The sequence below is a fragment of the Chrysemys picta genome, chromosome 2 (assembly GCF_011386835.1).
Source record: "Chrysemys picta bellii isolate R12L10 chromosome 2, ASM1138683v2, whole genome shotgun sequence".
NCBI lineage: Eukaryota > Metazoa > Chordata > Testudines > Emydidae > Chrysemys > Chrysemys picta.
The window spans coordinates 35,449,013-35,461,366 of record NC_088792.1 but is presented as its reverse complement, the minus strand read 5'-3'; the positions used below and the strand labels follow the sequence as shown (position 1 = coordinate 35,461,366).

At 41.5% G+C, this 12,354-nt stretch overlaps 1 protein-coding gene across 2 annotated transcripts in view; it reads right to left on the bottom strand.

Moving 5' to 3' along the window:
• Positions 1-12,354, bottom strand: part of LOC101953600 (protein adenylyltransferase SelO-like) — a 48,391-nt gene that overhangs the window by 34,203 nt on the left and 1,834 nt on the right. For both annotated transcript variants that reach the window (XM_065582942.1, XM_008162863.4), the window contains 8 exons: positions 11,348-11,466; positions 11,010-11,138; positions 10,600-10,664; positions 10,429-10,485; positions 10,232-10,330; positions 5,880-5,947; positions 2,508-2,595; positions 798-867 (listed from right to left, as the gene is read on the bottom strand). In XM_065582942.1, coding sequence (XP_065439014.1) covers positions 798-867; positions 2,508-2,595; positions 5,880-5,947; positions 10,232-10,330; positions 10,429-10,485; positions 10,600-10,664; positions 11,010-11,138; positions 11,348-11,466 — 695 coding nt within the window. The remainder of the gene's footprint in view (positions 1-797; positions 868-2,507; positions 2,596-5,879; positions 5,948-10,231; positions 10,331-10,428; positions 10,486-10,599; positions 10,665-11,009; positions 11,139-11,347; positions 11,467-12,354) is intronic.

Sequence of the window (12,354 nt, the reverse complement as noted above, 5' to 3'; positions counted from 1 at the left end):
TCTTGAACAGCTACTAATGTGATATATGCCATCATATGCCAGCAATGCCCCTCTGCCATGTACATTGTCCGGTTTGGCCAGTCTCCACGTAAAAGGATAAATGGACATAAGGAATGGTAACATACAAAAGCCAGTAGGAGAACACTTCAATCTCCCTGGTCATTCAATAACAGATTTAAAAGTAGCCATTCTTCAACAAAAAAATTCAAAACAGACTTCAAAGAGAAACTGTAGAGCTACAATTCATTTGCAAACTTAACACCATCAATTTGGGCTTGAATAGGGACTGGGAATCGCTGGCCCAAAAGCAATTTTCCCTCTCTTGGTATTGACACCCCCTCATCAATTATTGGGAGTGGACCACATCCACCCTGACTGAATTGGCCTTCAACATTGGTTCTCCACTTGTAAGATAACTCCCTTCTCTTCATGTGCCCAATATATATTTTTGCCTGTAGCTGTAATTTTCACTCCATGCATCTGAAGAAGTGGGCTTTTTACCCACAAAAGCTTATGCCCAAATAAATCTGTTAGTCTTTAAGGTCCATTGGACTCCTCGTTGTTTTCAAAATGAAAATGTTTGTGTAAAGTAACAGGGCAGGAAAAGACAATCTTCATACTTGAAGGGAGAACTGTGAGAATATTGAAGAATAATATTTGCAAACATCTGTTTGATTAAAAACTGCAAGTCCACTTCAGTGATATTTGCAACATTTTAAATTTATTTTTATATTGTTAATACAAATGATGTTTTGTTGACAATATGCATGCAAAGTGAAAGTCTCTCTCATACTCACCAAATATCTATTTGAATCATTCATATTTACTGATGGAAAATGTTCTTGTATGACAAAGTCTAGCAGTGTCCTGAAAAAAAGAATCAAGAGTTCTTTAAGCAAAACCAGTATTTTTAGGACTGATGTGCCAAAGAGGTGACTAATCATTCTTATTCTCCACATTAAAGGGCTGATCAAAGCCCAGTGTAGTCAATAAAGAAATACCCATTAACTGAAATGGATAAGACCCTAATGGAATCCGTTAGCAATAAAACTTAATATTTCACACATAGAACATGATTAGAAGCAGTCACGTTATGTTAAAACAACTCCAAGTATTAAATTCTCTGACTAGAGCACAATATTTGTTTACATGCCTGTATAACATTTTCTGACAAACTGGTTTGGTTATAAGAAAAAAATCACTACCAGGCAAAGTTCGGAGTCAAGTTTCTCCACACAGAACATTTTTATGGCTGAATTATAAACCCTTATAAAAAACAGCTATTTACCACAGTATAATACGGTTCTCCAAGAACTGCCTATATGGGTCCTGACAGCAAGTGACATGCAGGTCCTAGGTGCCTTAGCTTGGAACTTTCTCAGAAACTACTGACTGGGACTGTACACATATAAACTAAGGGTACGTCTATACTTACCTCCGGGTTCGGCGGTAAGCAATCAATCTTCTGGGATCGATTTATCGCGTCTTGTCTAGACGCGATAAATCGATCCCGGAAGTGCTCGCCGTCGACGCCGGTACTCCTGCTCCGCGAGAGGAGTACATGGAGTTGACGGGGGAGCCTGCCTGCCACGTGTGGACCCGCGGTAAGTACTTTATAGTTCGAACTAAGGTACTTCGACTTCAGCTACATTATTCACGTAGCTGAAGTTGCATATCTTAGTTCGAACTGGGGGGTTAGTGTGGACCAGCCCTAAAATCCTATATAGCACAGCTTCAACCATAATTCAGTTCCTTCCACAAATTAAAAATCTGCTGTAAGATTTCAAAATAAAGGGGACAGAGGGCAGGAAGCATGGATCCAGGCAGGCAATCATCTTAACAACTGCTTACTATGGTAAGTAACTGCTATTTCTTCTTTGAGCACTACCTGCATGAGTCCCTACTGTAGGTGATTAGCAATCAGTCTATAGATTCAAAGGAGGAAGATCCGAGGAATCTTACTTGATTAAAGATCACAGAACAGCTCTCTCAAACTGAGCAACAAAACTGCTTAAGGGACAACATATTTTAATGATGAGAAAACTATAGTATTGTTAAAAAGCCTATAATAGTTCTGCAATAGTTTGTTACCCACATATATTATTCCCTTTTAATCCTGCATGCTGCTGGAAAACACATATTGCAGAACGTACTTCTGTTATTGTTATATTTCATATTTATATTACAGTAGCACACACAGTCCTCTATGAAAACTTTTACATACTGCAGCCCTGATCCTAAAAAAACGTATACAATTGCTTAGTTAATGGGACTACTCGCATATAAATTTAAGCCCGTGAGAATGTTTTTGCAAGGTCAAGGCCAAACAGCTAAATGCAGCCCTTATCATGAATATCTGGCATTTGAATCTTTATTAGTATTTCTTTCCTTATAAATAAATAGCAAAATCAGGTGAATCAGTCCAATAAGTGATCTTCCTAAATTACTACTGTACATACATGTTTGAATAGGTTTTATTGATATTACTATGAAGATTTCATTCTCACCTTTGCAAGTCCAGTTCCCCAGAATGAGCTAAAATTTCCAAGGAACCTATACGAAACCACGATTTGGCAACACGCAGGACTATTGCACCTTAAACATAAACATATATGTTAAATTTAAATAGAGTATCAGCAAGTTAAGATAACCAATGCAGCAACAAGAATATATATGAAAGGTTTCAGAGTAGCAGCCGTGTTAGTCTGTATCCGCAAAAAGAAGAACAGGAGGACTTGTTCATGAGGTTGATGGATTTCCACTCCATACGGCTAAATGCAGTGCCTTGCATAATGAAAGGTTTCAGAGTAGCAGCCGTGTTAGTCTGTATCCGCAAAAAGAAGAACAGGAGGACTTGTTCTTCTATATGCATCCGAAGAAGTGGGCTGTAGTCCACGAAAGCTTATGCTCTAATAAATTTGTTAGTCTCTAAGGTGCCACAAGTCCTCCTGTTCTTCTTTTTAAGAATATATATGTACACACACAGAAATATGCATGTATATATATATATATATGTACACACACAGAAATATGCATGTATATATATATATATATATACACATGCATATTTCTGTGTGTGTACATATATATTCTTAATACACATGCATTGCTTTTTACATATACATATATATATATATGTAAAAAGCAATGCATGTGTATGTTTGTATATATACACAAACATACACATGCATTTTTACAAATAAACAGATAAAACAACTAAAAATCAAATGAGTGTGTGTACATTAAATCCTGCACAAATATTTTAACACTGTTTAATTTGCTTGAAAATGACTGACACATATAAACCCATTTAAAAAGGAACAGGAACTTATATGATATAAAAAATTGTGCATTTAATTCCAAGAAGAAAAAGGGAAAAATGAGTAAGAAGCAAACAATGAAGAGGAAAATGGAAGAGACAAAAGAAATGAAAGAGAGGGAGTGAAGGGCCTAAATTTCAAAAGTGATTAGTGGTTTTGGGTCCCTATTCACTTTTGAAAATTTAAGCCTAGAAGCACACAAATTAAAGGTTCAAGAAAAAGCATCCAGTCAGAAATAGCATCACTGGTCACACAATGCTAATTCAAACAGAGGAATATAGCAGGATTGTTATGGAGGGCCCTAATCAACTAACTTAAAGCAGAGAAATAAGACAAACATACTAAAAGAATAAAGGGGGGAAAGAGAAAAGTCTTCTCTGGGCATTGCTATGTTCCAGATTTTTCCGTTAATCTATTGCAAGTTGCATGCCTCTTAGAATCATAGAATATCAGGGTTCGAAGGGACTTCAGGAGGTCATCTAGTTCAACCCCCTGCTCAAAGCAGGACCAATCTCCAACTAAATCATTCCAGCCAGGGCTTTGTCAAGCCTGACCTTAAAAACCTCTAAGGAAGGAGATTCCTTCCTCCCCAGTATCAGAGGGGTAGCCGTGTTAGTCTGAATCTGTAAAAATCAACAGAGTACTTTGGGGAAACTGAGGCAGAGATGCTCTCTGTCAGCTGTGTTCTTCCCTTGCAATTGCATGTCCTGAATAAAGCTGTCTCTGATTTTGTTGCTTCCAACTTGAGAGTGGAGTTAGTTTCTTCCACACTACCCTCCAGCGTATCTACCACTCCTCCTAGTTTTGTGTCATCTGCAAACTTGCCGAGGGTGCAATCCACACCATCCTCCAGATCATTAATGAAGATATTGAACATAACCGGCCCCAGGACCGACCCTTGGGGCACTCCGCTTGATACCAGCTGCCAACTAGACATCGAGCCATTGATCATTACCGTTGAGCCGATGATCTAGCCAGTTTTCTATCCACCTTATAGTCCATTCGTCCAGCCCATACTTCTTTAACTTGCTGGCAAGAATACTTGGGATACCGTATCAAAAGCTTTGCTAAAGTCAAGGAATAACACGTCCACTGCTTTCCCATCATCCACAGAGCCAGTTATCTCATCACAGAAGGCAATTAGGTTAGTCAGGCATGACTTGCTCTTGGTGAATCCATGCTGACTGTTCCTGATCACTTTCCTCTCCTCGAAGTGCTTCAAAATTGATTCCTTGAGGACCAGCTCCATGATTTTTCCAGGAACTGAGGTGAGGCTGACTGGCCTGTAGTTCCCCAGATCCTCCTCCTTCCCTTTTTTAAAGATGGGCACTATATTTGCCTTTCTCCAATCATCCTGGACCTCCCCGATCGCCACGAGTTTTCAAAGATAATGGCTCTGCAATCACCTCAGCCAATTCTCTCAGCATCTTCGGATGCATTAGATCTGGACCCATGGACTTGTGCATGTCCAGCTTTTCTGAACAGTCCTTAACCTGTCCTTTCACACTGAGGACTGCTCACCTCCTCCCCATATTGTGTTGCCCAGGACAGCAGTGTGGGAGCTGACCTTGTCTGTGAAGACTGAGGCAAAAAAAGCACTGAGTACTTCAGCTTTTTCCACATCATCTGTCACTAGGTTGCCTCCTCCATTCAGTAAGGGTCCCACACTTTCCCTGACCTTTTTCTTGTTGCTAACATACCTCTAGAAACCCTTCTTGTTACCCTTCACATCCCTTGCTAGCTGCAACTCCAAGTGTGATTTGGCCTTCCTGATTTCACTCCTGCATGCCTGAACAATATTTTTATACTCCTCCCTGGTCATTTGTCCAATCTTCCACTTCTTGTAAGCTTCTTTTTGTGTTTAAGATCAGCAAGGATTTCACCGTTAAGTCAAGCTGGTTGCCTGCCATATTTACTATTCTTTCTACACATCAGGATGGTTTGTTCCTGCAACCTCAATAAGGATTCTTTAAAATAAAGCCAGGTCTTCTGGACTCCTTTCCCCCTCTTCTAAACCTTTTCCAGGGGAAGATACTGAAACAACCCTGTTGCTTCCCCTTCCATTCCTGCCCTGTCCCCACACCCTTTTCCTCCAACACATCCACTTTTATTTGGCATAAAAATCATAAGCAATTTCAGCTTCTCCCTTTAACATCTTTTCTGCCCTCTCCCTACCTCAGAGAGCAAGTATTTTGTAGCAATAATTAAGTTAAGACTAAGGTTACCATATTTCAGGTTCCCAAAAAGAGGACACTGCTGGAGGGGAGCTCTATCAAAATTCCCCCTTTATCTCTTTTGCTGTGGTTGTTGTGGTCAAATTTTGAAAGAGAAGATACACACGCAGGTCAGGTATGCCACACCAACAGCAGCCTTGACCACAGGAATTTTAAATTAAGAAACATTTGGGGGCTGATTTTCTCAGGAGGAAGTACAGTATCTAAATAAGGACTTTCTGGAAATGAGATGATTTGGTGCATATTTTCGTTCTAAAAATATAGTACACTTTCCAAGTACACAACGTAAAAAATCACTGGAGGATATTTTAAATGCATTGATTACCTCTTTCTTTTTTAACACTTCCATTGTAAAACTGGTCTCTCCACACATCATCATTACTTACAACTAAGCTGTAAGAGAAGATAAAAAGCCATGAAAGTTGTCTCATGAAAAATATTTTGCAAAAATATTTTACGATCGTATTTCATTTTAAAGAAGAAAGAAAAGATGAGTAATTGGTGTGCTGGTATGATTAAGTCTTTAGAAATGATGTAGGCAGGTGACAAGATGAGGCTACAGCTTATTAGCAAAATGTGTTTGTTTCACCTTTACCTTATCCTCCAACCCCACAACCCATCCTCTGTCTGTTTCTTTCATCTGTGCCAACTTGTCATAATCTTAAATTGTGAGCTCTGGGGCAAGGACTGTCTTTTTTTTTTTTTAATTCGTGCTGTACAGCACCTAACATGGTTGGGATTCCAAGTATTGACTGATACTGTTGTAAAATAAATAACAATAGTCTCAGACTCCCAGCTGACTGAAAGAAAATTAAAAACCAAAAACTGACATCACAATGTAGGTTTCCATCTTCATTCGAACCAGTGATACCATACTAGTAGTCTCACCACCAACTTTCCTCTACATTTAAAAAAAAAATCCACAAAATGAAATTTCCCTACTTTGGCTGCTGAAAAACCTTATCCCCTTCAGATAAAAATCCAGACTCCCTCATTTGCCTTACAAGACTCAACCCTCCTTCTAGCCATATAAATGAATTTTGCTGTGTGCCCTAAAGGCAAAACAAGATGGATTATTTCTGCCAAGGGTTGTAGGGAGTCAATTTCAAAGTCAAAGGACCCTCATGGTGAGCTTCCTGCCAGAAGTTCCTTGCTGACCTTTTATGTACGGTAACTCAGTGGATTTTACATAAACAATGTCTACATTAGCCTTTTTTCAGAAAAAATTTCCATTATTGCTAAAACTAGTACCGCTCCACTCATAGGTGCTGACTCTGTGGGTGCTCCAGCCCTGGAGCATCCATGGAAAAAAAAGTAGCGGGTTCTTAGCACCCACCAGCAGCCAGTTCCCTCCTACCCCTCCCCCCAGTGCCTCCCGCCTGCTGGGATCAGCTGTTTCACGGCATGCAGGAGGCTCTGGGAGGGAGGGGATGTGGCATGCTCAGGGGAGGGGGCGGAACTGGGTGGGAAGACGTGGGGCTCGGATGAGGACTTGGGGACAGGGTGGGGGCGGGCCTGGGGGCAGGAAGAGGCGGGATGGAGATGGGGGCTTGGGGGAAGCAATTGGGTGGGGCCTGGGGCGGAGCAAGGGGTTGAGCACCCCCCGGGCCCAGAGGAAGCTGGCGCCTATGGCTCCACTAGCGGTAGCAACAGTGAGAGCACGAGCAAAGATAGCAGCTGCCAGGGTTTTAACCACTGTTTTGGGTAGATTTGCTCTGAGCAAGTTTAGAAGTCACAGTAGATAAAGTGCCAGCAGCTGTCTGGAGCCTTGTCTTCCACTCCCAGTATTGCTGACACTAGTGGAGGTGTACTGGTATTAGCAACATGGGGGAATTTTTGCTGAACAAAGACTGATTTGGACATAGCCATATCGGATGAGTACATTAGTCAGGGAATGTGCGCTGGTAGGAGTCAGATTTTAGCAGAAATGAAAAGAAGAAAATCTCAAGCATTCAAGAGAAATTGGCAAAAATCTCAGTAACAGGGAATGAATAGCAATAGGGAAGCCAGCAAGCAAATGATCAGTCCTGACTATGTGCCTCAAAGCAGTGGAGGAGAATCTCCAGTTCTACTTTCTTCAACAGAAATACAGCTGCAGAGATTTCATTAGATCTTTTGGATTACCTGAGTGCTAATAGGTTTACTGCAAATGTCCTACACAGTAATAGGACTTCCTTTACTACTGATGGCGCATCCGCCAGTTTAGTGAAAGGGGAATATCAGCGATTGGTTACTTCCTTACAAAGGGTGATATTTGTCCTGGTGGGATGGCCAACACAAGGATTGGCTGGCTGTGCAGCAAGGATCCCTACGCACCCAATGAGCCTTCACACTGGCCCCCACAGTTGGTGGGTAAGGCCACTTGGGGACAGGCCCAGACATAGGCAGCACATGTCCTCCGTTTGGGGAGGCTCATATGCAAGCGCCGAAGCAACCTAGAAGCCCCACCCCACCTCTTCTCCCAAGGCCTCACCCTTGCACCGCTTCTTCCTGCCCCCTCCCCCAAAACCCCACCCGCCCGCTGCTCACTCCTCTCCACCTCCTCCCCCAAGGCCCTGTCCGCCCTCCACTTGCTCCTCTCCTCCCTCTACCCCAAGGTCCCCCCCATCCACCGCTCGCTTCTCTCTGTCTGCCCCCTCCCAAGAACGGGGGGGGCCACCATGGGGCCATGGCCCCATCACTTTTTCCTGCCTTAGGTGAGTGATGGGGGGGGAAGGGAGGAAAGGAGTGAGCAGCGGACAGGGGAGGCCTCGGGGGAAGAGGCAGAGTGAGTGTGAGAAGAGGCAGAGCGAGGGACGAGCCTTGGGGAAAGAGGCAGAGTGGGGACGCACGGAGCACGGCCCCGCCCATTTCTATGGAGCTTCACTTTCGGCGCTTCAAAGATAGCAGTGGGCAGGCACTCCTACGGAGGGGTGACTCGCGCCGCATCTATGGGATTTCCTCCCTGCATGGCCAGCCTTCTTTGGGGAAGCTTAGCCTCCTCTGGCTTCTTATACACACTGTCCTACATTCTGAATATTGAGTATATTGTATACTCTGTATATAGGCAAGATGAATTTCACCCTGAATCCTTATTAAAAATAAAGATCACCCTACAGGTGGGTTCACCCCACTAACTTAATGTGTTGTTTTCCCAATTAGAAGCCCCAGACTATGACTGCAGTAGTGCCAGATGAAGATATTTTCTTCATCTGGCACTACAGCAGATGTAGACTGCAACTTCCAGTTGGGAACATAGCACATGAAGTTAACGGCATGAACCCACCTGTAGGATGCTCTTCTTGGCTGAGTTATATGACCCTTTCCCACATTTCTGCCAAGACTCAGCAAGAACTTTGTAAATGAATTAAAATTGTTGAGACAACAGTTCCCTATTGGGAAGAATATGGATATCAGCTGGGTTTCTTCAAGTGAAAACTTTATAAAACAAGTCTGGTGGAAAGAGTCTACAGAACAGCCTTATACAATCATTTCAGTGACACTTTACCAACCTGCCAAGTGTAGTGGGCGAAGGAATATTTTGTATACAGCAGAATTAGAACACAGTTAAGGAATAATGTTTGATAGTATCTCTGAAGTGAACAATTTGTCAAGACAACAGTAAAGGAAGGACATAACCTTGCCATAGGCTCTCACACTGATGTCCACACAGATTTGTGGTTTTGCATCAATTACTGACACTTTGGGACCTTTCGTTGAAATGAGTGAACAGACCTTCCAACATGTCATTTACAAACATTGCACTCCAGCAGAGCAAATGTGTTAAAACTCTGCAAGGACAGAAACCACAAGAGTTTGCATTGTGACAGCTGAGTACAATGCATTTTCTGCAGAATGTTTACTTTCTGTGGACTCTGAAACACATGAGCCCCCAGACATGACCAACTCTATTTTGGAACACAAAATAAATGTCACAATTTTAACCAGAAACAACTTGTTTACTTTGTGTATATGATAATATTTGCAGATTGTCATTTTCACCCTTTTTCATGCGTAGTGATTTAGGCTCTGATCCTGCAAAGACTTACACAGGTGCTTATTTTATGCATGAGTAGTCCCACTGACTACTCATATACATAAAGTGTGGGCATACTACTTATAGGATCAGGATCTGAGTCAGTTAGTTCACCCTGCTCCTTGTGCAGGTCTCTCATACAGCAACAGGTGAGAGTAAAAAAAATTTTTTTTAAATAGAAATTGTGATACTAATACCAGCCAATGGAAGGGGAAGTTAGTGGCAGGTGTCATTTCTCAAATTAATTTTAACTCATTTTTGAGAACTGAGTAGATTTCAAGTTGATGGTGTCCCTTTAAAACACAACCATCTCTCACCCTTCCTTGCATCCATGCACAGCTGTTCATCCCATAACAGAGAAAAGTTATAGCAAATAGTAGCATCAACAAAAATGTATTTGCAAATAACTTCAGAGGCAAAAGTGAATTAATTCGTAATGAAAATTCTCAAACCTAGCAATCATTAAGCAGTTTTACCAATCTCCAAAAATGGAGGGGTATATTTTGGCACTAGTTGGAACTCTGCATTTAGAAAAAATCTCTAAGACATTAGCTACTCCACTTCACTGATGCATAGCTCAAGCCAAAAAAGCCCAATCCCAAAACTCAACTTCATAGTTTCCATAAACTTGAATGTTGCAAAAGAGAAATGATGGGTAATACCTAGCTGCTCTGCTTGTAGGAATTCCAAGGTAGTGCATGGCCTCACTGCACAAAAATTCTCGCACAGAGGAGCGAAGCACAGCTCTTCCATCACCATTTCTACAGAGAACAAATGGATTGGGAATATTTTGTCTTTTGTTTTAAAATATGTAGAGAAAACATCAAACTTCTGTCTGTGTGAATTAACTGTTCTGTACCTTGAATATGGAGTTTTTCCTGAACCTTTCAACTGTAATTCCCATCTCTCACCATACCTACAAAAACAACAGTAGTATTTACGATGATACATATTGGGATATCCACATGTCAACTAAATATTACGGTACATAAAGAGCTATACGATCATTTTAAAATAAAGCATGCTGTACCTGTTTGTGTACACTCCAATCAAGTGGGCTCTTCCATCACCCAGCTGACCTGCCCAGCTACCAAACTAACAAGAAAAGAAATTAAAAAAATTAAGTCATTTTCTTCTTGCTATCATTTACACGTTGGGACATCATTAACATATATCTTAATCCTGCACATGCTTACTGTTTGCTTACAGTTGAAGATTTACTGAAGTCAATGGGTTTACTCACAGGAGGAAATTAACCAAGATTTACAATTCCCTCCCTTTTCTGCCTGTTGCCCCTTACACAAGACAGAATGTAAAATTACAATCTAGCCCTCCTCAATGAGCACTGAGTTTTTTACAGATTCTCAAGACATAATTCAAATGGTTAAGGCTAGCACATAAATGCATATTATCATGTGGAAAAACAGGTATTATTGTTACCTGATGGCCTCCATACCTATGGGCCAGAGGAATAGACCCTAAAACCACTTTCCCACCACTGACAAGCTGGAGAAAATCATCTGTTTCTTTGACAGATACATCAAGGTCCAAAATACCTTCCAGAACATCCTGAAAAGCAGAAATTATGTAAACGTTACCGAAGTTCCGATGGCAGTGAGATTTTGTTCACGCTATTCTTTGAGTTAATAAGAGACACCACTAAAATGAAGGTGCACTATATACATAATACATTTTGTGTTCAAAATTTTCTATTAATTTTAAAGATACATATTAATAAAACAGGAACACTATATTCTAAGAAATAAATAAAATCTAACCTTTGAAACTGCTACAAGAAGAACTCTAGATCTAAAAGGAGTAGGATAGGCTACTGAAAAAATGCAATCTCGTACTTCACGAATTGAGTTTTCTGGAATAGTATCAACAGGCAGTGTAGCTGTAAAAAATCCAATGCACTTTTTAAAAAATGTTATGAATTAACTACATTATTACAGATATATTATTTCCCTTAAAGTCAAAATAAAAATAGACAACACAGGGCCAAATAAACAGCAGAACTGAAATATATCCATATTTTAGCCAGTAAGGGCTGGATCCTCATGTATCTACAGTGTAGAGCAGACAAGTAGTTTATACTACTTATACCCTCCAAAACAAATCTAGGGTCAACTGGTGGTCAATTTGCCCCCCCTCCCATGCAATTTAGAACTGCCTCAGGGCTGCTACAAATTGCACACAGTCATAATGGCCACTAAGGGTATGTCTACACAGCCAAGAAAAACCCATTGCTGGCCCTTGCCAGCTGACTTGGGCTCGTGGGGCTCTGGCTGCGTGGCATCTGCATTGCTGTGTACACTCCTGGGACTGGGCTACAGCCCAACCTCTGGGACCCTCCCACCTGCAAATCTATACAGCAATAAAATAGCCCCATAGCCTGAGCCCTGCGAGCCTGAGTGGGCTGGTATGGGCCAGCCAAGGGTTTTTCTTTGCTGTGTAGACATACCCTAAAAGGCCATTTCAGCTGCCAGGATTTCCCCAAGTGTAACCACACCCTCTTTTCCCCACAATCAAAGTCCCCTATGCAATGAAGCAACACAATTGAAGCCCCTTATAGAGTCCATAAGCATAGGTGACACACAGCCAATATACTGATCTGGAGATTCCCCTGTGCAAGAGTGATCCCCAGGTAGCCAGTTAGCCAACTGTAAGACTCCTTTGTGTAGTGCAAAGCAACCATAGCCGGGCCCACAGTCTATGGCGCTTGCTGTAGAATAGCTGTCCATTCCAAATTCAAATATTCCCTCAGGGCTATTTCCCATGCTGG